The following is a 27444-nucleotide window of genomic DNA, read 5'->3' as shown; positions in this document are numbered from 1 at the left end:
CAAGCCCACGCCCCACGCCCCCGCTGACGCTGTGAGCTCGACAGTGCGGCCCTCTCCCATCACACTGTGGCAGGCGGCACTCTGCTGCCACGTTTCTTGCATCTTCGTGCTTTAGCAATTTGAGATGGCCCCAAGTGTGATGCTGAAGTGCTGGCTGTGGTTCCCAGCACCAGGGGGCCTGGAGCCACAGAGAGAAAACACGTGTGTCGTCAGGTGGTGTCGTGGCCAGGAAGCCTGTGCTAGTGAGTCAGTGTTAGATATTAAATAAAGCGTCTTTAAATATACATAGACCAAGCTTCTATCCAGAGGCCTTTAGCAGCCGAACTTTGTCCTCGGAGCAGTGATTCAGTCCTTCGTCCATTAATCCAGCGTCACAGCACAGGGTTCAGATTGCAAGGACTGCACATAACAGCACTCAGCAGTTTATGGGGTGGTCAGAGCAGGCGAGCCCGCAGAGCAGATGCTTGTCGGGTCCAGGGAGGGGCTGGGGCCAGAATAACTGCCTTGCGGTGATGGGGTGTTCTGGAATTCAGTAGGGGTTGGGTACGACTTTGTGAATCCACTCAACACTGTGTGCTTTTAAAAGGGTTGTTTTTCAGTGTGTGACTTGTATCCTTTTTTAAAGAAAAATAATAAGGAAGCATTAAACATTAAACAGAGGAGGCTGGTGTTGGCACTGCGTGTGACGCCAGCGTCCCATGTTGGCTGTGGGAGATCCAGATGCAGCTGATTAATTTGTGGATTTTAGTGCATTCCCTGGAAGGCTACAGCGTCGCGTACCTTCTGGAGCAGGGGCTGGCCTTGGCATTTTATTCTGTGAAAATGGAGCTCCCTGGAACTCCATGAAGAGGAAGATTACCCATATTGTTTACATCTTCTGTTGCAAAGAAACTGTCCATACGAATAGGAAAAACAATGGGTGGTAGGCCTTATTCTCTGATGAGAGTACAGTGAGAGTGGTGGGTAAAATTTGGTTTTTGAGCTTCTTCATTTTGAAGAAACCAGAGTAACTTGTGAGGAGATCAGGAAGGGAATGAAGCTGCGGCTTAACCCCATGAGCAGTGCCCGCTGAGTCCCAGCTCAGCTGTGCGCCTGCCGCCTGGCCCTGGGCCCAGCCTGTGGGCATTTGATTTGAGAGGTCAACCGGTGGTGAGCAGATGGGAACTTGCTCTCTGTCTCTCTCTCTTACTCTCTTCGCCTCTCAGATAAATAAAATTTTGAAAGGTTGTGGGGAAAATTCAATTATGTGGAAGTTTATTTGGGTGCGGAAATGTTTTGAAAGCTTAAGTATCCTCACACAATGCCTCTGCTGTTCCCGAATACGTGACAGAGGGTGGCTGGGCCACAGCTGTGGTCTGAAAGGTCTGGAAGGCGTCACTGCAGCCGCTAGTGAGGCAGGCTTGGCTCAGCAGGACTGTGCCCCAAAGGAGGACAGACAGACTTGACAGAGCGCTAATAAGACAGTTTGAAAACACTTGTAAGTAAAATGGAAGGACAAGTGAGTTCACAGAAAAGAGTGAAATTGACAAGTAGCCAACATGGCCAGTGACTATCTCCTGAGAAAGCAGGTCTTCATAATTAACAAGTGGTGGCCAGCGCCGCGGCTCACTAGGCTAATCCTCCACCTGCGGCGGCAGCACCCCAGGTTCTAGTCCTGATCGGGGTACCGGATTCTGTCCCGGTTGCCCCTCTTCCAGGCCAGCTCTCTGCTGTGGCCAGGGAGTGCAGTGGAGGATGGCCCAAGTGCTTGGGCCCTGCACCCCATGGGAGACCAGGAGAAGCACCTGGCTCCTGCCTGCGGATCAGCGTGGTGCGCTGGCCACAGTGGCCATTGGAGGGTGAACCAACAGCAAAGGAAGACGTTTCTCTCTGTCTCTCTCTCTCACTGTCCACTCTGCCTGTCAAAATAATAATAATAATAATTAACAAGTGGTTGGTTCTGTGCCGATATAGCCATGCCGAGAGGGTCCTAGTGAGAAGTCGAGCCCCGACACGGCCACACCAGCAGGGGGAGTGGGGCATCCTGGGCACTGAGCTCCCGGAGCCCGGGAGGGTCCTGCCACGCAGATAAGGCAGTGAATCTCCTGGTGCAGAGCATCCCTGATGGTGGGAAAGCACAGGAAGCCAGCTGCTCGTGCTCTCGGGCAGGCGTGGTTCAGGCTTCCAGGTGAGGGAGCCCTGCGACGTCCCGGTGAGGGTGGAAACAGCCCAGCCAGCGCACCCAGCCCCGGTGTTCCGAAAATCCTTAGAGGTGCCTGTGGTGGTGGACGATGGCCTGGTGCTCGGTCCCCTGGCAGACCCGGTTTCAGTTCCTGACTGGCCTGGCCCAGCTCTGGCTGTGTGCAGGCGTCTGGTTGCATGAAACCACTGGATGGTACAGCGCATGAGCTCTCTCCCCCACCCCCTTCCCTTTCTTTTTATTTTTTATTTTTTTATTTTTTGACAGGCAGTGTGGACAGTGAGAGAGAGAGACAGAGAGAAAGGTCTTCCTTTGCCGTTGGTTCACCCTCCAATGGCCGCTGCGGCTGGTGCACTGCGGCTGGCGCACCGCGCTGATCCGATGGCAGGAGCCAGGTGCTTCTCCTGGTCTCCCATGGGGTGCAGGGCCCAAGCACTTGGGCCATCCTCCACTGTACTCCCGGGCCACAGCAGAGAGCTGGCCTGGAAGAGAGGCAACCGGGACAGAATCCGGTGCCCCGACCGGGACTAGAACCCGGTGTGCTGGCACCGCAAGGCGGAAGATTAGCCTAGTGAGCCGCAGCGGCGGCTCCCTTCCCTTTCAAAGAGATGAACATGAACAAACATTTTAAGTTGATAGGGGGGGCCAGTGCCGCGGCTCACTAGGCTAATCCTCCACCTTGCGGCACCAGCACACCAGGTTCTAGTTCCGGTCGGGGCGCCAGATTCTGTCCCGGTTGCCCCTCTTCCAGGCCAGCTCTCTGCTGTGGCCAGGGAGTGCAGTGGAGGATGGCCCAAGTGCTTGGGCCCTGCACCCCATGGGAGACCAGGATAAGTACCTGGCTCCTGCCATCGGATCAGTGCGGTGCGCCGGCCACGGCGGCCATTGGAGCGTAAACCAATGGCAAAGGAAGACCTTTCTCTCTGTCTCTCTCCTCTCTCTCACTGTCTGCTCTGCCTGTCAAAAAAAAAAAGTTGATGGGGGAAAAATGAACAAAGTGTTGTTTGAGGTGACACCGCCCTCGCTGGGACTGGCGGGGCGGGAGATGGGCACTGCTTCCCGTGCCCATCCACGGCCACCTTCTATCGGTGGTCTTTAACGGGGGTTTGCCACTTGAGTCACTTGTTCCCTTCCCCTCAGCTCTTTTTTTAATTATTTATTTGACAAGTAGAGTTACAGACAGTGAGAGAGAGAGACAGGGAGAAAGTTCTTCCTTCCATTGGTTCACTCCCCAAATGGCTGCTGCGGCTGTGCCGATCCGAAGCCAGGAGCCAGGCACTTCTTCCTGATCTTCCATGCGGGTGCAGGGCCTGAGCACTTGGACCATCCTCCACTGCCTTCCCGGGGACAGCAGAAAGCTGGACTGGAAGAGGAGCAACCGGGACTAGAACCCGGCGCTCATATGGGATGCCAGCGCCGCAGGTGGAGGATTACCCAAGTGAACTACGGTGCTGGTCCCCGCCCCTCAGTTCTTACAAAGCTTTCTGATGGTATAGGTTACACAGGGATCTGTGGCCAGCTGGCCGCAGCCGTGTAATACCAATGGCTGAATCATTTCTGTGGGGCCAGGCTGGGGTAAAACAGAAAGGAAACATCTTGAAACAGACAAAATACACCTTCTGGGCCTGTCCAGAGGTGGTCTAGGTGATAGGTCCGGGGAAATGATGATGTCTCCACCCGAGGGTGTGGTAATGGAGTTAGAGCACTCTGCGCCACAGAGAAACTTCTAGGGCCTTTGCCCTGCCTGCTCTTTTAAGTCCAGCCACTCATCCTGCCACTCAGCCTGTGCTGGCCCCTCCTTTGTCTTTGCCTCTGCCCTCCCTGAGCCCACTGTGGTCACAGGAGCACTCCCTGTGGTGCTGACTGGCCACACCTTGGTGCACGCAAATCCACTCCTCGGCGAAACTGCAGGCAGCGCGTGGGCCCTGGTAACCAAGTCTGGGCCACCAGCAATCCAGAGAGGGCAGGTGCCTTTCTGCAGGGACTGTCGCCGGGTGCGGGGATGCTGGTGGTACGCAGAGGGCTAGGGAGTGAGTGTGGGGAGGCATGGGGCCACCAGCCCAAGCCACAAGTGTGACTTCTGCCTGCATGAGTGACAGTGACGACGCTGGCCACTCTCAGCCTCCCTGTGGCTGGGTAGGGAGGGTTCAGAAGCTCCTTGGGGGCCAGCGCTGCGGCTCACTAGGCTAATCCTCCGCCTTGTGGCGCCGGCACACCGGGTTCTAGTCCCGGTCGGGGCACCGGATTCTGTCCCGGTTGCCCCTCTTCCAGGCCAGCTCTCTGCTGTGGCCCGGGAGTGCAGTGGAGGATGGCCCAAGTGCTTGGGCCCTGCACCCCATGGGAGACCAGGAGAAGCACCTGGCTCCTGGCTTCGGATCAGCGCGGTGTGCCGGCCGCAGCGCGCCGGCCGCGGCGGCCATTGGAGGGTGAACCAACGGCAAAGGAAGACCTTTCTCTCTGTCTCTCTCACTGTCCACTCTGCCTGTCAAAATAAATTATAAAAATAAAATTAAAAAAAATTAAGAAAAAAAAGAAGCTCCTTGTGGTATTCTGGGGTGGGCTCCTCAGAGACTGACAGGGACTGCCCTGTCACACACCTCTTGTGCTTGCTTCAACTACCATGAACCAAGCGCAGTGCCGGGTGCTGGGCAGATGTGGAGACACGCTGCCCAGTCCTGCGTGAGTGAGAGGGTGGCTGCGCCGAGCCTGCTGTCCCTGGGGGTTTGGGAGGAGCGGGGAAGCAGGACCTCCTCCTGGAGATGATTAACTGCTGTGCTCTGGCTCCTGGTTGTTCACCGCCTTCTCCTGTTGCGGAGGAGAGGTGGGCTGAGTGCTGGGGCCGTCCGCCTCCGCCCGGGCTCCTTCTGAGACCCTTCTAACCCCGACGCCTTGTCCTTCTCTCCACAGTAATCCAGTCCCTCATAGCACTGGTGAACGACCCCCAGCCCGAGCACCCGCTCCGGGCCGACCTAGCTGAAGAATACTCTAAGGACCGTAAAAAATTCTGTAAGAATGCTGAAGAGTTTACAAAGAAATATGGGGAGAAGCGACCTGTGGACTAAAGTCTGCCACGGATGATTCCAGCCAATGTGAGCAGAGACCCCGAGCAGTGCCCTCAGACACCCCGCAAAGCAGGACTCTGTGGAAAATTGACACGTGCCACCGCCTGGCGTCCGCTCGTGGCAGTTACTAACTTTCTACAGTTTTCTTAATCAAAAGCGGTCTAGGTAACCTGTAAAGAAAGGATTAAAAATTTCAGATGTTCTAGTTCTGCTCTCTTTGTTTCAAAAATCACTGCTTCAATCTATTTCCAAAAATGGTGTTTCTTTTCTTGTCCAAATTTATCCAAAATCTTCAAGTTACATTTAGTCCATAAAGTTAAAAGGAAAAAAAAAAAAGAAAAAAACACAAAGGTTGTGGTTCCCCTGTCCCCCGGCCCTGCAGCTCCCACCTTCTCACAGCACTTGTTCACGCACCCCCCGACCCAGCCCTGTCTCCTCCAGAAAGGAGAGGAGACACCACCCAGTGTGGGAGTTAGTCCAAATTCTCCCGAATCCGCTCTATAACATCCTTTAAAAAGCCACAAAAGCCTCCAACCACCACCTCTCCCACCCCTCTCCCCTCAAAAAAAAAAATTCCGTGGAAAGGGAGGCCCTGCTCTTGAGTGAAGCTCTGGCGAATGTTACCACGGTGATGCTGATGAAATGGGCACACACCCACTGCCTGTGTGCGTGACTGGACTGCGGCCTGGCCGGCCTGGCCTGCCCGGGAAGCCTGGTGACCCTGGAGGGAGGGCCTTCCAGCCCCAGGACATTGCCGCAGCTGCTTGGGCCAGGAATTACTCACCAGAAAGGCCCCCCTGCACCCCCCTGCCCCAAGGCCAAGGACGGCGCCTCTCCCTGCAGCCACTTCAGAAGATCTGCTGGTCACTGTGGGCCATGCGAAGCCAGGGCAGCCGCCCGGAATTCCAAGGTCACCTGCCACCAGGCTGCAGCCGAATGTGCCACGGAGCTCTGCCTCCACAGTGCAGCAGCCCACCGCAGCCCTCCCTCGGCCCAGTGCGACCCTCTGTGGGATCGGAGTCCTTCCGGCACAGCCGCCGCCTGTCCAGCCCAGGAATGAGATGGCCTTCCTTCTCCCCTCTGGACTCACAGCCTTTGCCGAGTCAAGCTGCACTCGAAGCTCACTCAGTAATATCCTTTCAATGTGTTTTATATTGTTTTGATTGCCTTTTTTTGTAGAAATAAAAAATTGACCTTAGAATTTATCATCAGACGAACTTTGTAAGGATTTGAATGTTGCTGTCTTTTGCAAGGCAAAAGCGGGACTGTCCCTGAACTAGCAGAGGAAACTTTACTCACTTGCACGCCCTGCTAACTCCCAGGGGCGGCGGCCGGCCGAGCGCCGCGTGTCACCACCTCTGTTTCTGCCACTGGCGGCTTCCCCTCTTGGCTGCCTGGGGACAGAAGCTGCTTTCTGTTTTAACTTTAGTTCTGTAATGTGAGATTCTGGGGCTCGCAGACACCTGAGGCCTGCGTGGAAGAGGCAGCGGTGGGTTAGGCAGTGGCGGCATCGTCTGTGTGGTTGTCCAGGCGCGTGGCCCCTGATGTGTGCGAATGAGCCCAGCTTCTTTCTTTAGCGCTAGGGACGCGAGGGGCAGGTTTCTGGAGACCTTCTTGTGCCCAGGACGGCAGGGGCACTGGGCCGGCGTTGCCACGTCGGCCTCTTCACGAGCAGAAAGGTGATGGTGGATTTTGTGTCACTCACACTCAGACTTGTAATAAAAATGCCAAATCCTATCGGGAGCTCTCCAGATGAGCCACCGTTCCTTCCTGTCCAGAAATAATTGCCATTCTTGGAAACTGTCCCATTGCTTTGTATTTTCTGCCAACCTAGCTCTGCCTGCCTGTCAAACCCCCTGCCCCGCACTGGTCTCTGCTCACCACGGGGAGGTTGCCCGTGTGCCGGCAGCAGAGCCCAGCTCTTCAATCAGCAGGCGCTCAGGCCTCTGGCTTGGGTGGCTGGCTCCTTCCAGCCGCGCCCCGGGGCAGGCTTCGAACAAGCTGGCAGGCCGCCCTGGCTGCTCCAAAACCAAGAGGCTTAGGTCCTCCGGAGAAGGCGAGGGCTCGGCATAGCCGCCCACCTGCCGCCGGCCCCAGGCTCGCTCAGGAGTTGCACCTCGCCCGTTTCCTGAAGTGCGCCGGGCCCTCCTGCTCTCTGCACCCCCAGCCATGGCGGAGACTGGGCTTCTCTGAGATGCTGCCGCCCGCTCTGCTGCCCTCAATAAAAACGCTCTCCAGTGCTGGTCTGATCGTGTGGGTTTCTTCCTTACCTGGGGTGGGCTGTGCCCAGGGGCCAGTGTGCTGGGAGACCGTGGAGGGGTGGCTGGGGTCTCTGATCTCTCACCTATCCACACCCTCCCAAAGAGGCATGCAGAGGAGTGGGCATTTAGCCTAGCAGTTAAGACACACATGTCCCACGGCAGAGTGCCCGGCTTCTAAACCTGGCTCTGCGCTGGGCTTCAGCTTCCTGCCAAGGCAGACCCTAGCAGCTAGCTAGCAGTGATGACTCAAGGGATGGGGCTGCCGCCACCACGTGGGAGACAGACTGGATTTCAGCTCTGGCTGTTGCGGGCAGTTGGGGAGTGAACTGGCAGATGGGAGCTCGCGCTCTGTTTCTCCACCTATCAAAGCCGGTTGAGGGGGGAGCATTGAGAGAATGCACAGAGGTGTTCCTGCCTCCCCGTGGGTGTCTTGAGACCCATGCATGGATGTGTCACTTCAGCCCTGTAGCCCCAACTAGCTGAGGTTACAACCCACAGCAGAGGTAAAACAGGCTCCCAGGAAGGTGGCTGTCGCCATCAAGATGGTGGGACTCAAGCTATTCTCCCCAAATGGTGCCGCCGGAAACCCACCTGGGTCCCTGGGACAGCCGGCTGCCAAGGAGCTGCAGTAACCATCAGTGGCGTGGGCCTGCCCTGTCAGCTGGGGCTGGAGGGTCTTGGGAGGAAGCTTCCTGGGGTGTCACTTCTCTGTGAGCTGTGGACAGCCCTGTGAGCACCGTGTCCACCTTGGTACAGAGGACAAAATAGACCCAGAGAACATCTGGCCTGACTTTAACTTACATTATGTGAGAGACAGAGAGAGGTCTCGTCTGCTGATTGACTTTCCAAATGCCCACAGCAACTGGAGCCGGGTCAGTTCAAAGCCAGGAGCCAGGATTGCAGTTTCCCGCACTGCATGGCAGGGACCCAACCATCCTGCTGCTTCCCAGGGTAGCTGGAATCCAAATCAGAGCTGGGACTCAAACCTAGGCGCTCTGATGCCGGGTACCCGTGGCCCAAGTGTCTCAGCTGCTGGGCCACGCACCCACCCTGGCTTGTTGCATCCCACCACTCAGCACGGCTCCTCCGGGAGGTCCCTTTGAGCTCAGGAACAGCAAGAGCCTCTCTCAACTTTTGGAGCCCCATCTTCTGACCCTCTCACTTGGTCTTTGTTCAGCCTGAGTCGAGTGTCTGCTTCATCACGCCCATGTTCCCTGCAGCGGGCCTTGTCACCATCTTGCACGTCTGGCCCGGGGCCCCAAGCAGACGGCAGCTTCTGAGCATGGCTCCTGCGCTGACTTGGCAGTGCCTCTGGTCCCATGCGTGTGCCATCTAGGTCCCTGAGCTGGTCCCAGCCCCCAGGGGTGTCAGCTCCATCTAGCATGTGTGCAAGCCCCTCGGTCGTTTTCTGCCCACCCACACCTCTCTCCCTCTGAGCCTTGGCCCTGCAACACCAGCCGCCTCCCAGAACAAAACTAGTCGAACGCTGGAGCTTCCTTTGACCTCCCTGTTACCCCAGCGGGCAGCTGGCAGGAGTGCAGCCAGACCACAGTGGGCTCAAAGGCGAGGAGGGAGCAGCCTCCTGGTGATTGAGTCCATAGACATGAGGGAAAGGAAGTGAGAAAGGTACTGTGGCTGCAAGGGTCAAGGTCAAGGGTGCTGGAGGGCGCGGGGCCAGTTAGGAAGGAAGATGGGCACAGTCGAGGGGAGCAGAGGTGGGGAGGAGGAGGCAGAGCCCACCCTTACCCCTTTCATGCGCATCCAATGAGCGAGCAGGTGCAAAGCCACCTTGGTCTGTAAGGCTGGGACCCCCGGCACTGTGATGTGAAGTTACACGGGATGAGGCGAAGGACCGCGTGGTGGTCGTCTGCCTTCCCGTCCTCCAGAGCTGGGTGGAGGGGGACGTTGTGTGTCCTCTGAGAAATCCCCCACTGCCTTCCTGCATCGCAGGACCCCCGGCCCACAGGGCATCCACACGTCACCAGGCCCAGCTCAGAATCCCAGGATCCCACTTCCCACCGGAGACCGCCCCTGCCAAAGTCCAGACACAGTTCTGTGAGCTCTAGGATGTGTCCCCTGGAGCAGCGTACTTAGAACACGTGACTTCCTTTTTTTCTTCCAAATGGAGATTATAACCCGACTTGCCAAAAAGCAGCCTGGCGAGACAATCTGCCCACTCTTACCGCCACCCCTGCCCCGTCCTCCGTTCCTTCCCCCCAAAAAAGGATGGAGAAAAACTCAAGCTTGAACAAAACCGGTCCATATCTTCTCTGGAATATTCACTTGGCAGGTCAAGGGGCAGTGGCTCTGTGTTTCCTGTCTGTGAGGTTCCCTGGGCACAGTTCACAAACTACACAAGTTTGAAAGATGCACATAACATTTTATTAAATATCACCGTCTCTGCCCACTGCCCTTAAACCATCACGGGTTTGCACTGCGGTTGTGTGGGCCACTAAGTTCCCGGCACACCTGGGCACAGGCGGCACAGGCTGAGGCAGCCTGCAGCCAAGACTTGGGCGTGCCCACACTGTGACTGTTACACTTGAGCCAGGAGGAACTGACCACCTGGGCTTGAAGTGGCCCACACCCAGAGCAGTCACGGACTCTGCTCCGGGGCTGGGCTCCAGACTGTGCCAAGGCTTAATTCTACGGCCTTCTCTGCACGAAGCGCCAATCAGAGCTGGGCCCTCGGTCGAAGTCAAGGTGTCGAGGGCTGCAGGAAGGGCTCCAGAGTGGCCCCACAGGGCACCCCCTCTCCGGGCCTCTTGGAGTCCAGGTCGTCCAGGGCGCAGAGCTGCACGCCGTCCTGGGCCAGCTGGGCCCGCAGCGTAGGCGCCGTGAGCACTCGCAGCTCGTGCAACCGCTCCCAAGAGCAGGAGAAGGCGTCCGGGCCCTCGCCGCAGCCCCCAGCTGGAGGCACGCTGGGGTAGCCCGGGTGCGCCATCAGCTCGGCCGTCAGGGCGTGGCCCGCCGGCCTGCCTTCCAGGGCCCTCGCCAGCGCCCCCAACAGGCGATGGGCAGACATGTGTCGGCCGCAGGTGCTCAGGCCCACGAAGGCGTCCGTCCACCTGTGGGGTGACAGGCAGGGCTGGCTAGGCCACGGAAGGGCGCGGCAGAATGAGGGGTGGCGCGCAGCCGGCCGACCCCCGCTCCTTCTTCCCTGGGTAGCCGTTGGCCGTGCCAGCTCCGCCCTGGGACCTGGGGGTGGGGGACAGTGGTGGGGACCAGGGCGCAGGCGGGGGAGGGGATGCTGACCTCAGGCCGTGACGGGAGAAGGGGCCCACGGCGGCCCGGGCGTCGCGCTCCACAGTGCAGGCGAAGGCGCGCGCAGGGGCCTCCAGCCACGCGCAGCCGCCCACGCCGAGTTCCAGCGGCAGCCGGGTGAAGCGGACCCCGGAAGCCTGTAGCGCCTCGGCGAACACCTGGCACACGCCTGCGGGCGGAGCGGGCTCAGAGAGGAGTTCGTGTGTGCACCGTCACCTGCTCACCTGGGGACATCCACCTTGGTCTATCCCCGGGGGGGGCCCATCCCCAACCGGCTCACTTCCACCCTGGTCTATCCTCCCCCCGGGGGGGGGGGAGCAGCCCCAGCCGGCCCCCGGGGCACCGACCCACGCACCTGGGAGTACGTGCACGTGCTGGTGTCCGTCTACGTGCGTGGGGGCTCGGCCCAGCAACTCTCGGAAGCGGCTGAGTTGAGCCTCCAGCTCCTCCCGCACCTGAAAGGAGAGGTGACGGGAACACCTAGTTTCCTTGCGGCTCCGAGTGAGCGCCCTGCGGAGTTCAAATGGGGGAAGCGTGCAGCGCCGCGCTCCCGCCCTGGGTACCCTCGGGGCGAGGCCTTGCGGGGCGGGGGAGGGAGGGCACGGAGAGCATCCGCACCTGGGGCAAAGCCACGTCCCCGGCCGCCACCGCCTCCCGGAATCCCATCTTGCCGAGAAAGAAGCCGTCGCGACCGAGCAGCGACGAGGAGCCGTGGCGGGCGGGACCCACGGGGCGGCCCTCGGACAGGTTGGCGTGGAGACCCGTGGGGATGCCGTGCCTGAGGACGGGCGCATGGACGTCAGCCCGGTCCGGGAGGTTGGCCCCAAGCGCCTCCCACCCTCCAGCCCCCAGCCCGGCCCAGGACAGAGGCCGGCCCAGCACCTGCGAGCCAGCTCCGCCGCGCTCTCCGCCGCCGCGCCGTTAACCAGCAGGGACACGCTGGTCACGGTGCCGGCCAGGAAGGCCTCCACGATGCCTTCATCGCGCAGCGGGCAGTACCCAAAGTCGTCCGCGGTGACCACCAGCCGCACGCGCGGCCGGGCCACGGCGGCCATCCCCTCCTCGCCGAGGGAGGAGAGAGCTGGGGCCGCCACGCCACGCCCCGCCCCGCGTGCGCACGCCCAGCGGCTGCGGCCCGCGGCCTTTGTTGTCGCCACCTGGCGGTGACGGCCTGGCCCTGCAACTGCCGCGGCAGGATTGACTGCCACACCGTCCGGAACTTCCTCGCGCGGGAGCTTCGGCAAAGTCAGGGCACGCGTGCATTGCCATTGTCTCCATGCACCCGCGAGCTTTCTGAAGCCCTCCGTATTTGATATGCAAAATTGGAAGTGACCTTCCAGGGCTTTCTCTAAGCAAATCAACACACCCAATTCCTCTTCCTCCCCACCAAAAACTTTTTTTTGGTCTCATTTAGAGAAGATAAATATGATCACGCGAGTTTTATCTCATTATTTTTAAAGACTTATTCATTCGAGAGGCAAAGAGACAGAAAGTGGGAGAAGGAAGCGGGGCGGGGAGGGGGAGAGTTTTCCATCCGCTGGTTCACTCCCCAGATAGCTGCAACAGCCAGTGCTGGTCCTGGTAGACGTCAGGAGCCTGGAGCGCCATCCTGGTTCCCCTTGTGGGTGCAGGGACCCATGCACTCAGGCCATCTCCTGCTGCATTTCCAGGCACATTAGCAGGGAGCTGGATCGGAAGTGGAGCGGCCGGGACTCGAACCAGTGCTTGGATAAGGGATGGCATGCCAAGCTGCAGCTTAAGCTGCTGTGCCACAAGTACCCACCCTTAGCTCATTCTTGTAATTTTTTTTAATAAGAGTGTGTTTGGCTTTTTTCACTTTATTGGGTATTTTCATCTCCTTTTCAGATTGCCTGTTGTCCTTTGATGATTTTTTTTCCTCTAAGAGTGTTTCCCTTGATTTGTAAAAGCCTCAAATAATGAGAAAATGAACAAAACACGTACACCATTGTCCTCATAGGAAAGCAATAGCCCCGGCTTCCGTCTCAAGCCCTGTGCCAGCCCACAACTTTCACCTTCACGACATCACTTTTTTTTTTTTTTTTCTTTTGTCCCTTCTCTGGCCCAGGAAAGCTTTCCTTACCTGTGACTAAGAGTCACCATGAAAAACAGAGTTTTTGTTATATCCGCGACTGTCTTTGGTTTTCCCTATGGGGAAGGGTCTATCCGTGCCCAGACTATGAAGTCGGTAATGCCATTCTTGTTCCATGGCCGTAGATCCTGAGGCTCAGATCCAAGAGGCATGGTCCTGCTGGGGAGTAGTGGAGTTGGGCCTGGCCCGGTGGTCCCGGGTTGGCTCCGGTCCTGTTGGCCCCCTACCTCAGGGCCAGAGTGGACTCTGAAAATGACAAACAAGGCATCAGGGAACCTGGACAGGGCTGGAGGCTTCACAGAGCCCTTCTCCCGGGCTCTTGGCCTAGGAGGCTGCTGTAACGACCACTGATGACCCCAGTCCACCACCGCCGCCCACTGGGAAGCTGATCCCAGAAAGGTCAGAGGCTGGGGCTGGCGGGGTCACAGACTGGAAGGTGGAAACTGGCATATACTGAGCACCCACTGGGTGCCAGACCTTGGAAATATCAGAGGTTAGGGGTGACTGGCTCAAGCTCTGCCCAAAGCAGGCGCCTGTCACACAAGCAGGTGACACCCTGATGGGGGTATTGTCTCCCAGTGGTGCCGTCAAAGCTGTGGCTCTGGCTCGCAAGGTCCCCGCAGCACAGGTGCGGACCACGGCTCCAGGGGCCGGACCGAGCCGGGTCGGGGCGGGGGGTGGGGGGGTGGGTAGCAGCTTCTCTCTGGTCCCCTGGCTCTCGGAGAATGGGGCGGGGCGGAGCGAAACCCTGCCCAGCGAGGGAGGAACCAAGGCAGACCACGCCCCCACAACCATTGTGTCGGGGGAGTTAGCGGGCGACCGTCCCAGTGTAAGCCAATCAGAGCTCGGTATGCAAATTAGTGAGCTGGGCGGCCGCCTGGAGACTCGAAGCGGTCCGCGCCGCTGCCCTCCCTCCGGCGGGCGCACGGGGCGCAGGACCGCGCGCGGCAGAGCCGGGGTCTCAGGTGAGCGGGTGGGTGGGCCGGGGCCGGGAGCAGAGGCCGGGTCACGCGGGGTCTGGGAGCGCACTCAAACCCAGAGATGCTCGGAGGCACGATTTCTGACGCTCTTCGGAGGACCCCCCACCCCAATACACACACACACACACACACACATACTCCAGGCTCATCAGACTGTCCGCAGATGCCTGGGGATCGCGGGGTGCGGGGAGACTGTCCCCCTGGAGCCTGGATAGACCCTCACAGCCGTCTCCCCGTCCTTGCGCGCAGTGCTGTGGATCGCAAAGAGAGGAAGCCGGCAGGGGGCCTGGCCACCCGCACCATGGCCAGCTTCCGCTACCACTCGGGATACTTGGCCGACGATGAGGCCGGCCACAGTCCCTATGTGGCCCGGGTAAGTGATCCCCCGCAGGACGCTGACCCCAGGGATCCCTGTGCGTTCCCCCTGAAACCACAGCCCCCTTGCTCGGTGCCTGTGGGCCTCCTTAAGCAGCCGTTGCCGCTGCCTTGTCCTTGCCCGGGGCCCTCCTGGGGCCTCATCACCCCCCACTTCCCTTCCCCGTGTCCCCCGCTGACCTCCAGCGACCCCAGGAGGGGTCCTCGGGGCCTAGGGCTCAAGGTGAAGAAGTAGGTGCTCCGGACAGGGGCGACGGAGCTGGCCTTGGGCATATGGGGAGCCAGGGTCCTCTTCGCCCTGTAAAAGGTGTCCCTGCCCACTACCCACTGTGCTCTGCCTGTCTGCCCAGGTGCAGTCTCTCAAGAAACCCCCATTGCCACAAATGGGGTCGGCCCGTGTGCCACCCCCGCGGTTCACGCAGGGCACCTCAGCGCAGCCAGGTCCCCACCGAGACACCAAGGGCCCCCAGTCCTTCGGCAGCTTCCTGGATTTCCTGACCGAGGGTCAGGTGCTCGAGAGCCTGCAGACGGTGGTAGAGGAGGCCACGGAGCGCATGGCCACCATGAAGACGGGGGCTGGCGTGCCGCTGGTGGAGGTGCGAGATCCAGTGGTGGAGCCTGCCAGCGGAGGGCGGCGGCCCCGGGCCCGGCCCACCTGGAGCACGGTCTGCCGGAACCGCGCTCAGCCCAGCCTGTGTGTTGGCCGCCCCAACAACTATCCATCCCGCTCCAGCTCCGTGTCGGACTCCCGCAGCAGCCTCACTGCTGGCTGGCTGGGGTCCCATGGCCAGGGCAGTGACCTGGGGGCCCGAGGCTCAGGCTCCCTGCCCCCTCTGAAAGACAGGCTTTTGCTGGAGCAGAGCCTCAAGCGGTTACTGAAACTGGAGAGGAAAGGGGTGAGATCCGAGGGCAAGGCTTGGCGGGGTGGGGATGCGGTGGGGTGGGGCGGAGACTGGGGCGGGAGGGGCTGGCGGCTTGGCAGGATCCTGGGCAAGTGTGATTCCCCCTCTCTCCGCAGAAAAGCAGGAGTCAGCCCTCCCGGAAGGACTCCCTGCGGTGGGATTCCCTGGGCAGCCAGACCACCAGCCAGTGGTCCCCGGAGCAGCCCCTGTCCTGGTTCTCAGACCTGCTGAGTTCCAGCACGGGCACCCCGGAAGCATCAGGGCAGACGCCCAGTGAGGAGGAGCTGAGCTTCCTCAAGCAGGAGTTCGACAAAAAGCTCATGGCGCTACTGAGCCAGCCGGCGGCCCTCGACCTGCCTGGCTACTGCTCGCTGCGCCAGCCCCACTGCACCCTGGACTTTCTGGCTCAGCATCACCTGTTCCCCGCGCTGCAGAGCGTGGTCAGCCAAGCTGTGGACAAGCTCAGCGGTGCCCGGCGGCACGACGGCTGCCCACTCTTCCCCGCCAACGCGGAGGCCTCATCAGAGCTGCCCCTCCACTACAATCTGCTGCCCCCAGGCTCCCAGCTGGCCTCGCCCACCGACAAGGAGGAGGCAGCATCCCCCAACACCACCACCTCCATCCCCAGGACGGAGCGCAGGAAAAGCAAGGGCACACGGGGCTCCCCCTCCATGACTAGTGCCACCAGATTCAAGCTCAAGGTGACACCCACGGGAGAGCCCGCTGTCCCAAGCCTCTCACATCACCCCAAGCAGGAGGGGCCTGTCTCAGAGCCCGAATCCCAGAAACCGCCTGTGTCCCTGAGCTCCAGCCACAGGGCCCGGCCCTGGCGGGGCCTGCACCTCACGCTGCCAGCCCCTGGGGTCACGGTGGAGGTGGCCTCCAGCCATGGGCGCCTCAGGGGCCCGATCACGCCTCCACCCCTGTCCTCCTGCCCGTCCTCTCCCCGCTACTTCGTCCCCATGCCCTCTCCCACCACATCCTTAGTAAGAAGCCTTTCCCAGTCCTCGGCTTCTCTCTGCCAGGGCTTGCATTCCCTGGGACCTAGACTGTGGGCCAAGGGCTCCTTCACCCACCACTGCTAGCAGCGCTGTCACCAGGCAGGGCGGCCCCAGGGACCAGGCCTCTTGCCCAGTGCTGTTGGAAATCTCCCGGGCAGGGGACAAAAGCCGATGGAGGGTGTTTATCTAAAAAGAAAAAAAAAAAAAAAGAAGAAGAAGAATAAAAGTTATTTTTTATCCTGGGTCTTTTTTTTTTCCTCTCCTCTTCAACATTGATTTTGAATCTTGGAGGCCCTGCAGCACGAGAAAGGGCCTTTCTCATCCCTCACGGACAGCAGCCTTTGGCCCAGGGCAGGCTTGAATTCTAGGTCTGGCTGCCTGTAACCCAGGGGCAGGGGCTCACTCCGCGCATGCGTGTGCGCTGCTAAGTGGCGGAACTGGGGGGTGCCCAGAAAGGGAAGATAGCAAAGAGCAGGTGGCTCGCCCCTGGGGGGGGTATCCCGGCACAGGCACTGTCCCTGCAACGTTGTCCTCAGCTGTCACAGCTCCAGGCCTGGGTGGGAGCCGGGGTTTGGGTGACACTGTGATCAAAGCTTGGCTATTGAGTGTGACAGCACCATCGTGTGCGTGGGGAGCCAGGCATCCGTACCAGGGTGGGGTGGAGCTGCCCCCAGGGGCAGGCAGGGGCGTGGACCCAGTGTGATCTGTCTCTCCTTTTCCCTCCCCGGCTGGCTGGCACACAGCAGAGCTCCAACAGCAAGTTCTCGAATAAGAAGCCACTGCCCTCCATCTCGCCCACGTCCAGCGTGTCCCAGCTCTCCGACCCCGGGTACAAGGAGATCTCCAGCTTCCTGGTCGAGCGCGCTGTCTCCCTGCTCATCTGCAAGTACAAATTCGAGCACAGCCTCGCCAAGACACTCGGCTTCCTCTCCAGGCCCGTCACCGAGACGCTCATGGACCTGAGGCTGGGCTTTAAGACGGTGAAGGGTTCTCACATCCGGCTGTCCTCCCAGATGGACTGGAGCTGCTTGCTGCACAAGTTGGAGGGAGCCAAGCGGAGGAAGCCGGCGACCCAGCTCGCCGCACAGCACGGTGGCCTGGCCCATGCCGGGCAACCGGAGCCGAGCACCACCCTCGGCTGGGAACAGGCCGCCGAACCCTTCTTCTCTTCTGACACGGAGCTGCTAGGCAGCCAGCTGGACAGCCCCCGGGAGTCTACATCAGAAGATGGACAGACACCCACGAGTCTGTTGGAGCCCAAGCTGTCCATGTCCTCTGGCACCGGCATGGGCGCCAGTCCCCCCAAGTCCAAGAAAAGATTGGATGGAGAGTACAGTGAGGACCGCGACGGTACTGGTGACGATGAGGGGGAGGAAGATGAGAGCCCCCCGTCGGAGGCCTTCATCAGCCACTATGTCAACCTGAACCCCATGGATCCCCTGTGAGCTGGGGGATCATCCCCCAGGGAACATCCCCTAGACGTTTGCTCTGAGCACTCCTCTTCCTGCTCCTCCGCCAGCACCCCCAGAGTGGCTGCCGCCCAGCCAGCCCTCGCCCTGAGCGCACCGTCAGCTCTGCTGAGACTCTCAAAGCAAGGAAGAGAGAAACAGACATAAATCGTATGTTGATGAGCTTGGTTCCCTCTTTATTTAGAAGACAGAGTGGGGCCGGTGCTGTGGTGCAGTGGGTTAAAGCCCCAGCCTGCAGCATCAGCATCCCATAAGGGCAGGTGCCAGTTTGAATCTCAGTTGCTCCACTTTTGATCCAGCTCCCTGCTAATGCACCTGGGAAAGCAGCAGCAGATGGCCCAAGTCCTTGGGCTCCTGCACCAAAATGGGAGACCTGGAAGGAGCTCCTGGCTCCTGGCTTTAGCCTGGCCCAGTTCCAGTCGTTGCGGCCATTTGGGGAGTGAACCGGTGGATGGAAGATCTCTCTGTGTCTCTCCCTCCCTCTCTCTGTAACTCTGCTGGGTTGGGTGGGGGGAGACATAGAGAAAGAGACAGAGTCAGAGAGAGAGAGAGAGAGAGATGTCTTCCAACCCACTGGTTTGTTCTATAGGTAGCTGCAATAGAGCTGAGCCCGGCCCAAGCCAGGATCCAGAAGCTTCATCCGGGTCTCCCACATGGGTGCAGAGGCCCAAACACTTGGGCCATCTTCCACTGCTTTTCCTAGGTGCATTAGCAGGGAGTTGGATTAAGAGGTGGATCAACTGAGATTCGAACCGGTGTTGCAGTCGGCGGTGGCTTAACCCACTATGCCACAGTGCTGGGCCCCTGAGCCTGGTTCTCTTTGTCCTAAAACTTGCCTTGTTCCTGTACACCTGGCTGGGAGTAGCATCAGAGTTCTGAGCCTGTGACCCTGTGACCTCACCTTGACCTGCAGTTTTTCTGGTCCTTCCAGCCTGTTGGGGACTCTTGGTGGTGTCTGACTCGGGGCCCCTGCATCTCCTGGCTCCCTCCTGGCTATGACCAGACACGTACCCTGCACCGCCTGTCCTGGTGCACTCACAGCTACCTGTCTTCCAAATCTGTATTTCCCAGCTCTACCTCCTGAATGTCTGGAGTCTCCATGCCGGGCCACGTGCTAGCCACTGGTCAGCCAGGACCTGGCCACATCTGATGGCCACTGGTAGTGCCTCGCTGTCCCAAGCTGGACCAGCCACGACTTCCCCAGGAGCCCGCAGTCGGGATTGAGGGACCTGGACTGTTGCAGAATGTGGACTAGTGCTGAGCTGCCAACACGCACCCCATCCGCACAGGCAGACAGCCCGCCAGGAGACAGTAGGTCCCTGCTAATGCACCTGGGAAAGCAGCAGAAGCTGGCCCAAGTCCTTGGGTCTCTGCACCCACATGGCAGGCCTGAGTTCCAGGCTCCTGGCTTCAGCACGGCCCAGCTCTAGTCATTGTAGAGAGAGAGAACCAGCAGATGAAAGATCTATCTCTGTCTTCCTCTCTTTCTCCATAACTTTGCCTTTCAAATTTTTTTTGAGAAGTTTTTTTTTTTTTTTGAGAGAGAGAGATCGATCTTCTGGTCTTCCATCCAACTGTTTCACTCCCCAAATGGCTACAATGGCCAGGGCTGGGCTGGGCTGCAGCCAGGAGCTTCTTCCGAGTCTTCCACATGGGTGGCAGGGGCCCAAGCAATTGGGCCATCTTCTACTGCTTCCCCGGGTGCATTTGGGGAGTGAGCCAGCGGATGGAAGCTCTCTCTCAAATGGCTGCAACAGCCGAAGCTGGGCTAACCCGAAGCCGGGAGCCTGGAGCTTCCTTCAGGTCTCTCCCGTGGGTGGCAGGAACCCCGATCACTTGGGCCATCTTCTGCTGTTTTCGCAGGGGCACCAGCAGGAAGTGAAGTAGCTGGAACTGAGCCCACATGGGAAGCCAGCGTCCCAGGCGGCAGCTTAACCCACTGCGCCACAACGCCAGCCCCTGGCTGATTTATTTAAAACGAACTTTTCTCCTTGCTTTGCAAGGGGCCCTTGTGCCTTGCCTAGTCAGTGTTTGGGGTGGTGTAGCCCAGAGCCAGATCCCCTGAGGCCCCCAGCCTGGAACGAACTCCATCAACCTAAGGATGCTCCTGGAAATGGATAAGCAAACGGGGTATAAGCTCTGCTCCCTTTAAGCCGACGCGCGGTCACCCAGGCTCGCTTGTCACTCCCCGTGGCCTGTGCTGTCCCTTAGGCAGCTCTGGGGCCCCCTGGTGAGAGCCTGCACCATAGCTCCGTGCTGCCCTCTGCTGTCCCAGGGGCCAAATGTCACAGTGGCCAGGGAACTTCAGAAAGCCCTGGTGCCTTGGGGATCTGTGTGCTCCGGGACCCCGCAACCCCAAGACCCTGCAGCCGCCGGCGCACAGTCTGAGCGCAGAGACCCTAGCGTCCGAGATCCAGGAACACGCAGGGGCCTGAACCGGGTGCACCGGGGGAATGGGCGGCAGCGGGACTCGGCGCTCTTATCCACACGCGTTTCCCATTGGCGAGTGCTCGGAAGCGTGGACCAATCAAAAGCGTCCTCGTGTCTCCAGCCCCCTCCCAGACGCCTCGCTCCCAAGCCGAAGGGGCGGGTCCCCGCCCCTGCGACCCAATGGCGTCGCAGAGGGAGAGCCGCGCAGGCCGGCGATTGGCCGTTGTGGGGCGGGGCGCTGTCAGAGCCGGATTGGCCCCGCGGCGAGGACGGAAGCGGCCGGTGGGACCCGAGCGCCTCAAGCCCGGCCGCGGTGATGTGGAGCGCGGGCCGCGGCGGCGGCGGCGGCGCTGCGGGGCCGGTGCTGCTGGGGCTGCTGCTGGCCCTTTTAGGGCCGGCCGGCGTGGCTGCCAAGACCGGCGCGGGGTTCGTGACGTGCGGGTCGGTGCTGAAGCTCTTCAACACGCACCACAGGGTGCGGCTGCACTCGCACGACATCAAATACGGATCCGGTGCGCGGGGCTGGCGGGGGGCCGGGGGGCGTGTGGGCCGTTGTGTGTGTGTGGGGGGGAGGTGGGGTCCCGGGCGATCGGGGGCCGACCAGGGGCCCCGAGAGCTCCGCGCCTGACGAGAGACGCCGCGGCGGGCCCCGGTGTCGCTCCTCAGGCAGCGGCCAGCAGTCGGTGACCGGCGTGGACGCTTCGGACGACGCCAACAGCTACTGGCGGATCCGCGGCGGCGCGGACGACGGGTGCCCGCGCGGGGCCCCGGTGCGCTGCGGGCAGGCGGTGCGGCTCACGCACGTGCTCACCGGCAAGAACCTGCACACGCACCACTTCCCGTCGCCGCTGTCCAACAACCAGGTGGGTGCGCCCCCTTTTCCCTGACCCCCACCTGCCGGGCTCTGAGCTTCAGCTTCTGCGAAACGGGAATTTCGATTCAAGGGGGCGGGGGTGGAAAAAACGCGCGCCGAGCGCCCCCTCTCGGGACTTAGCGGTACTGCAGGGGGTCCCGCCTCCGGCGGGGGGGGGGGCGCTCCCGGGAGGGGGCGGTCTGCACGTCCGGGGTCGCTCCTCTTGTAGGCGCTGGTGGGAGCCCACAAGCAGAGGGAGCAGGAGCTCCAGGCTCGGGCTGGCCAGGAGGAGCAGGCAGCAGAGGCGGAGAGAGAGGGAGCTGGTGCCCAGGCTGGAAGACGGTGGCATCTGGGGGGTGGTGCTCCAGGAAGGTGCTTAGGGGTTAAGACTGATAAAGACCCTGCGGGATTGGGGAGAGGGGTTCAGCCTTGGACGGGGGTGGGGAGCACGTGAAGAAGCCAGCCTTAGCTCCCTGGGTGCGAGTGCCCCTGCCGGCCGAGTGGCCCTTGGCGGTGACCACTGTGCACACACACGCAGGAGGTGAGCGCTTTTGGGGAGGACGGCGAGGGGGACGACCTGGACCTGTGGACGGTGCGCTGCTCCGGGCAGCACTGGGAGCGCGAGGCCGCGGTGCGTTTCCAGCACGTGGGGACCTCCGTGTTCCTGTCGGTCACCGGCGAGCAGTACGGGAACCCGATCCGGGGCCAGCACGAGGTGCACGGCATGGCCAGCGCCAACACGCACAACACCTGGAAGGCCATGGAGGGCGTCTTCATCAAGCCGGGGGCGGAACCCGCTGGGGCTCACGACGAACTCTGAGTGCGGTGGGCGGCCAGGGAGGGCCAGAGACTTTGGGGTGTGGAGGGAGTTCCCCAAGTGCCTTTGTGATTAAAGAATGCCCGTCCGTGGTTGTGTTCGGCCCTGAGCCTGGGGGTGACCAGGAGGCTCCAGCAAGCACTGGGATTTCTTCCTCGATGCGGAGAGGCCAACCTGGCCTGGCTGAATGTATCCACAGCATCACCCGCCCTTTCTTCCTCCCTCCTTTCCTTCACCCTCCTCCCTCTCCCGCGCCTTCTCTTTCTTTCCTTGGTGAGACGGGAGAGAGAGAAGTCTCCCATCCCGCCAGTTCACTCCCCAAAGTGGCTGCAACAGCTGAGACTGGGCCAGGCTCCTGGCACTCCATCTGGGTCTCCCACATGGGTGGCAGGGGCCCAGGTACCACAGCCAGCCCCTGAGTGTGGAGCAGAAGCAGAATTAGATCCCAAACACTCTGATATGGGATGCGGGCATCCCACACAGCATCTTTTTTTTTTTTTTTCTTGAAGATTTATAGAGAGCAGAGACAGAGACCATCCATCTGCTGGTTCACTGCCACCACCCCCCCCCAAATGGCCACAACAGCCAGGACTGGGCCAGGCTGAAGCCAGGACCCAGGAATTCCTTCCAGGTCTCCCACACAGGTGCACTCGGGCCATCTTCTGCTATTTTCCCAGGTGCACCAGCACGGAGCTGGATCGGAAGAGGAGCAGCACCAGGACTTGAACCGGCCCTGTGTGGGATGCTGGTGCTGCAGGTGGAGGCTTAGCCCACTGTGCCACAGCACCGGCTCCACCGGCCAGCATCTTAGCTGCCACACCAAGTGCTGCCTCTGCTGACGTTTTGAATGCTTTTGCATGCACTGCGGTACCACCTTCAGCAAGTGCGGGCCTCCATCCTCCCTTGGGTGGTACCCGGCCCCTTCCTGTTGAGGGCTGGGGCTGTGTCCCCGCGGCAGGGTGAGCAGGGGGTCCCATCTCCTGCCAGCCGGGATGGGGCACAGAAGCGGTGACCTCAGGCTCCCGGCCGCCTCGACCCAGGGCCAGGAGAGGGCTCTGTCCTCCTGCTGGAAATTAGCAAGCACAGGGTTCCTCATCTTGGTACAAGCAGCACCCCACCCATCCTCATCCTCCCCAGAGCCCCTAGGTGTGCGGCATCTCAGGTCCCGACCGTGACCGCCCAAGGCTATTGCAAGGGATAGCAGCCACAAAGAACTGCCTGGCACAGACACCTGAGAGGAGGCGCAACTTGGGGCGGTCAGGATCCCCATCCGGGAAGAAAGGAAGCCGGCAGGAGGCATTGCCGGTGCGTGGGTGCCCTCTAGAGGTGACGACGGGGATTACAAGCTTCCTGGATTTGCCAACTCCGCGGAGTAGGGGCTTACTAAGGGAAATGCTTAAAGGGTGCCCATCCTTGAAAAAGAACCAGAGAGGCCGAGGTGGCAACTGGCTGCAAGGGGCTTGGAATAGTGTGACCATCTGGGAGAACGGTTGGTTTTATTTAAAGGATGGGGCAGCATGGCAGAAAAGCTCTGCCCAATTGTGAATTTGGGGGAGGGAGCGGAGAGGAGGGTGCTCATGTGTAGGCCATTGGTCCAGTACACTTCCCCTCCCCACCTGCTACTGCCACTGTGTGGGTGTGTGTGGGGGTGAGTGTTTTAAGGTTGATGGATTGGCCGGTGCTGTGGCTCAATAGGCTAATCCTCCGCCTTGTGGCGCCGGCACACCGGGTTCTAGTCCCGGTCGGGGCACCGGATTCTGTCCCGGTTGCCCCTCTTCCAGGCCAGCTCTCTGCTGTGGCCCGGGAGTGCAGTGGAGGATGGCCCAAGTGCTTGGGCCCTGCACCCCATGGGAGACCAGGAGAAGCACCTGGCTCCTGACTTTGGATCAGCACGGTGCGCCAGCCACAGCGCACCAGCTGCAGCGGCCATTGGAGGGTGAACCAATGGCAAAGGAAGACCTTTCTCTCTGTCTCTCTCTCACTGTCCACTCTGCCTGTCAAAAATAAAAAAAAAAAAAGGGTTGATGGATTGATTTGAAAGGCAGAGTAGCAGAGAGGGAGAGACATCGAGGTCTTCCATCGCTCCCCAAATGGTCTTCCACTCCCCAAATGGCTGCAATGGTCAGAGCTGGGCTAGGCTGAAGCCAAGGAGCCTGGAGCTCCATCTGGGTCTCCCATGTAGGTGGCAGGAGCCCAAGGACTCAAGGCCATCATCCATTGCTTTCCCAGGCACATTAACAGGGAGTTAGATCAGAAGTGGGCTAGCTGGGACACCAACCAGCACTCATAGGGGATGCTGGCATAGTGGGCGGCAGCCCAGCCCACTGCTCCACAGCACTAACCCCTGCCAACCTTTTTATTAAACACCATTTATTTATTTATTTGAAAGGCAGCATTACAGAGAGAGAGAGATCTTCCATCCACTGGTTTACCCTCAAATGGCTGCAACAGCTGGGGCTGGAACAGGCCAAAACCTGGAGCCAGGAACTCCGTCTGGGTCTCCCACATGGGTGGCAGGGGCCCAAGCCCTTGAACCATCTTCTGCTGCCTTCCCACGAGCATGAACAGGGAGCTGGATTGGCAGTGGAGCAGCCAGGACTTGAACCGGTATCCATACAGGATGCCAGCGTTGCAGGCAGCCCCCCAACCCACTGTGCCGCAGCGCTGGTCCCCTGCCAACCTTCTTGGGCATCATCTTCAAATCCATCCTCCCCTGCCCTCCCTCACCTGACCTGAGGATTTGAATGGAAGTAGAGGGTTGGGAGACAGAAAGGAAAGCAGCTGATGGTGGACATTTTGTCAGTTACCCCTTTGGGCAACCAGAGCTCAGTCACATCAGGGAATCTGGGCCACAGTGCAGAACTCCGGAGAGGCGTGGAACCCAGGGTCATTGCCCACCACAGGTTGCCGAGGCCTGCTGGGCAGTGGGGAGGGGCTGGGTAACGACTCTGAAGTGCTTACCAATGTCCAGGAAGGGGCTCTCAGACCAGAATAAAGCCCCCAGGCAGAGCCACGACCTACAGTGCAGAGGACACTGCAAGTCCCAGGGGCAACTCTGCCAGTCCCTTCTGGGCAGGACTAGCCCACTCCCGCCTCTGTCTGCACACCCTTACCCAGCACAGTAAGGTGGGCAGTCTTGAGAACAGATCCCAGGGGCCGGCACCGTGGTGTAGAATGCTAAGCCGCCTCTGCAGTGCCGGCATGCCATATGGGCAATCCCAGGGCTGCTCCTCTTCCGATCCGGCTCCCTGATAATGTGCCTGGGAAGGTAGCAGGGGATGGCCTGAGTGCTTGGGACCCTGCACCCAGGTGGGAGACCCGAAAGAAACTCCTGGCTCCTGGCTTCCGCCTCCAGCCATTGAGACTATTTAGGGAATGAACCAGCAGATGGAAGCGCACTCTCTCCCTCTCAAATAAATAAATGTTTTAAAAAGAGGAGATCCCAGCAGCGATGAGCATCTCACCTGCTCCTGGCAGAAAGCCCAACGAAGCGGGTTCAGTTTTCCTCTCAAATTTTGCAGAGAGGCAACCGGGTTCCAAAGATACAAGTCCAGCAGTGCCTACCTGTGCCCTTCCCCTCCCCGCCCCCCACGGCACCCCAGGGCCTGTGCAAGGGCACGGGGCGTCCTGCGCCGTCCCCTTCGGCTGTCAGCCCGGCTGCACGCCCTGTTCGTCCACGGCGGATCGTAACCACGCGGGGACCCAGCCTCTGAACATCCCGTGCGGGAAGCGGAGGGAAGCATTGTCCCACGGCGGGCTCGGCCCCCGTTGGGGGTGGGGGGCGTTTCCCGAGCGTCCCCACTAGCTCCCCGCTCCCAGGTGGGCGCATCCGCTTGGCCCGCGCCTCCCGCCGCGGCTGCAGCACACGCGAGCTGAGAAAAGGCGGGCAAAGTTTCCCTCTCGATAAACTTATGAATGGGGAGCGAAGCGTTCGCAGCAACTCATTGTTAAAAGCAGGCGAGCCCGAGACTCGGGAGGCGCCGGGCCAATGGGAGCCTGGAGGCTCTTTTGAAATCGCTCAGGCGTCAGCCAATAGGCGCGCAGGAGGCGAAGCCCCCGCGCCGGCATCGGCCAATAAACTCGGCGCTATGCTAAGCAGCCGGGGACCCGGCCCCTCCGACTGTCAGCGGGTTAAAGATGGAGCCGACAGGCGAGAGGGCGCCACGAGGTGCGGGGGTCGTCCGGGTGGGGAGCACGGCGACGGACAACGGCCAAGACCCCCGGCTCCCGCTAGCCTCCCGCGTCTTGCCCTTGCCTTGGGTGGAAGGGTCGTCCAAGTGAGTAGCTGGGTCTGGGGCGAGGGACGCCCCCCACCGGGTCCCGCGAAGCGAGGGGAGAGGCACTGTCGGGACCCCCGGCTCCCCCTCTCGGCAGGGAAACCAGAAGGCGGGAAGCCCCCCCACCCCAACCCATCCCCCATTCTCCTGCTTCGCTCAGTTCAGGAGTCCGCTGGGGCGCAACGGGGAATTCACGGTTGGGGGGCCAGGGGCCAGAGGCTGGGGTCCCGAGGCGGAAGGGGTCCCGGAGCCGGAAGGTTGGTCTGGGCGCAGGGTCGTCGGGCTGAGGCATCCTTCCCTGGGGGCTCCGGCCGGACTTTGGACTGTGGCGGAGCGCGGGCCCCTCTCCTTTGTGTCCAGGCTCCCCTCCACCGTCCGGCCCGCCGCTCCCCGGGGTTTGCAGCTCTATCCCCGCCCCCATCCTCCGGTGTGGAGCCCCTGCCCTCCCGTCCCCATGGCCATCCCGAGACGTCTGGGGGTGGGGGTGGGGGTGGGGGTGGGAGTGGGAAAGATCTTAGTTGCCCCGGGTTTCTGAAGACGCCCATTATGGCAGCCTGGCCGGGATCTGGCCCATTCCCAAAGTGTCCTGGACAGGGGCTCTGGTCCCACCGACGCGGGGCCCTGTGTGTGTTGGGGACCTTGGTGTCCCCGCTGCTGGCTGCAGGTGCTCTGACGAGGTTGCACTACTGTGCTCTAAGAAGCAGTGCAATGATATTGTCAAAGCATCTGGGACTAGCCTTGGGGACCCCCCTCCCCCCACAATCGGCTCTTACCCACCCCCCAGGTCGGGCTGTGGGGGGGGGCTTGAGCCTGCCAACCCTCCCCTCCCCCTTTGCCCAGTTCACTCGCTTCTCCATGGAAACTTGAGATCCTAGCTGGGCCTGGGCCTCTGGGGTCAGAGGGCACCCTTCCCCCAGGCAGAGGCCCCGCCCCCGGTGGGCCTGCATTCCAGGTTTCAGATCCCACCGGCCCTGGGAGAGGCGCCCGCCAGCAGGCCTGCCCGATACTCTTTCCCTGTTGCACTACTGTGGACCACTGGGAAGCAGTGCAATGATGAAAGGGCATCGGTCAGGCCGGCCGCTGCTCCGCAGGGCTTGAGGGCACCAGACTGCCCGCCTCGCTCCACTTCCCAGCTGGGAGAGGGGAGGGTAATGCAGAACTGGACTGGGGCCTCCAACCACGGATCCGGTCCCCAGAATGATCACTAGGCCCTGGAGAGACTGTTCTGTTGGGTTAGGGTGTGTGTGTGTGTGTTGGGGGCGTGGGGGAGGGGAGGCAGGTCCCTTGGGGTGGACTTGGGATGCCAAGCCTTCCATGTGTGATTGATGACCGCCAACCATGCCAGACTGTTCTCTTACAGGCAGACATGCCCAGAGCTTGCAGGAGAGGGGCTCTCAGCTGTCTGGCAAGCTCCCCACTTCCAGCCAGAACAGAGCCTGGTCCCCCAGGGGTTCAAACCCAGGG

The 27444-nt window shown here is 60.6% G+C and overlaps 4 protein-coding genes and 2 non-coding genes across 9 annotated transcripts in view; 5 read left to right on the top strand and 1 right to left on the bottom strand.

Annotated features, from left to right (window-relative positions):
- The window catches only part of UBE2L3 (ubiquitin conjugating enzyme E2 L3), a 52031-nt gene extending 45585 nt beyond the window's left edge, over window positions 1-6446 (top strand). Inside the window, exon 4 of the mRNA XM_051826744.2 lies at window positions 5087-6446. Coding sequence (XP_051682704.1) covers window positions 5087-5241 — 155 coding nt within the window. The 3' untranslated portion in view covers window positions 5242-6446. The remainder of the gene's footprint in view (window positions 1-5086) is intronic.
- Window positions 6447-9858: 3412 nt separating this feature from the next.
- YDJC (YdjC chitooligosaccharide deacetylase homolog) lies at window positions 9859-13558 on the bottom strand. 3 transcript variants are annotated; one of them, XM_051826742.2, is made up of 5 exons: window positions 12868-13558; window positions 11385-11544; window positions 11122-11221; window positions 10758-10935; window positions 9859-10570 (listed from the first exon to the last, which is right to left on the bottom strand). In XM_051826742.2, the coding sequence occupies exons 1-5, from the start codon at window positions 12885-12887 to the stop codon at window positions 10201-10203; spliced, it is 828 nt and encodes a 275-aa protein (XP_051682702.1). In that variant the 5' UTR covers window positions 12888-13558; the 3' UTR covers window positions 9859-10200. The 3 variants fall into 3 exon arrangements, with proteins under 3 accessions (XP_051682702.1, XP_051682701.1, XP_051682703.1); XM_051826741.2 differs by lacking the exon at window positions 12868-13558 and adding an exon at window positions 11649-11881; XM_051826743.2 differs by lacking the exons at window positions 10758-10935; window positions 12868-13558 and adding an exon at window positions 11649-11882.
- Window positions 13553-17765, top strand: CCDC116 (coiled-coil domain containing 116). 2 transcript variants are annotated; one of them, XM_017349560.3, is made up of 5 exons: window positions 13553-13841; window positions 14106-14229; window positions 14582-15127; window positions 15250-15834; window positions 16881-17765. In XM_017349560.3, exons 2-5 carry the CDS (start codon window positions 14158-14160, stop codon window positions 17577-17579), a joined length of 1902 nt encoding a protein of 633 aa, XP_017205049.1. In that variant the 5' UTR covers window positions 13553-13841; window positions 14106-14157; the 3' UTR covers window positions 17580-17765. The 2 variants fall into 2 exon arrangements, with proteins under 2 accessions (XP_017205049.1, XP_051682691.1); XM_051826731.1 differs by having other exon boundaries at window positions 16878-17765.
- Window positions 17766-20282: 2517 nt separating this feature from the next.
- Window positions 20283-21795, top strand: SDF2L1 (stromal cell derived factor 2 like 1). The gene is made up of 3 exons (XM_008272178.4): window positions 20283-20545; window positions 20700-20896; window positions 21425-21795. Exons 1-3 carry the CDS (start codon window positions 20350-20352, stop codon window positions 21704-21706), a joined length of 675 nt encoding a protein of 224 aa, XP_008270400.3. The 5' UTR covers window positions 20283-20349; the 3' UTR covers window positions 21707-21795.
- A 4851-nt stretch (window positions 21796-26646) lies between these two features.
- On the top strand, window positions 26647-26706 carry MIR301B (microRNA mir-301b). Its single transcript, NR_162599.1, has one exon. It is a non-coding gene; the product is annotated as a microRNA mir-301b (primary transcript).
- A 279-nt stretch (window positions 26707-26985) lies between these two features.
- MIR130B (microRNA mir-130b) lies at window positions 26986-27045 on the top strand. Its single transcript, NR_162522.1, has one exon. It is a non-coding gene; the product is annotated as a microRNA mir-130b (primary transcript).
- Window positions 27046-27444: the final 399 nt, after the last annotated feature.

Source organism: Oryctolagus cuniculus, chromosome 21 (genome assembly GCF_964237555.1).
Source record: "Oryctolagus cuniculus chromosome 21, mOryCun1.1, whole genome shotgun sequence".
NCBI lineage: Eukaryota > Metazoa > Chordata > Mammalia > Lagomorpha > Leporidae > Oryctolagus > Oryctolagus cuniculus.
The sequence above is the reverse complement of the archived record's forward strand: the minus strand, read 5'-3'. Positions and strand labels throughout refer to the sequence as shown.

Coding starts and splice junctions, on each gene's coding strand:
- YDJC (XM_051826741.2), bottom strand. CDS start 11,821: ATGGCCGCCGTGGCCCGGCCGCGCGTGCGGCTGGTGGTCACCGCGGAC. Junction 10,936..11,121: donor GCACGTGCACGTACTCCCAG/GTGCGTGGGTCG, acceptor CTCCGCCCGCAG/GCGTGTGCCAGGTGTTCGCC. Junction 10,571..10,757: donor TTCTCCCGTCACGGCCTGAG/GTCAGCATCCCC, acceptor GTCACCCCACAG/GTGGACGGACGCCTTCGTGG.
- CCDC116 (XM_051826731.1), top strand. CDS start 14,158: ATGGCCAGCTTCCGCTACCACTCGGGATACTTGGCCGACGATGAGGCC. Junction 15,128..15,249: donor TGAAACTGGAGAGGAAAGGG/GTGAGATCCGAG, acceptor CTCTCTCCGCAG/AAAAGCAGGAGTCAGCCCTC. Junction 15,835..16,877: donor CCACCAGATTCAAGCTCAAG/GTGACACCCACG, acceptor GCTGGCACACAG/CAGAGCTCCAACAGCAAGTT.
- SDF2L1 (XM_008272178.4), top strand. CDS start 20,350: ATGTGGAGCGCGGGCCGCGGCGGCGGCGGCGGCGCTGCGGGGCCGGTG. Junction 20,546..20,699: donor CGACATCAAATACGGATCCG/GTGCGCGGGGCT, acceptor GTCGCTCCTCAG/GCAGCGGCCAGCAGTCGGTG. Junction 20,897..21,424: donor CGCCGCTGTCCAACAACCAG/GTGGGTGCGCCC, acceptor ACACACACGCAG/GAGGTGAGCGCTTTTGGGGA.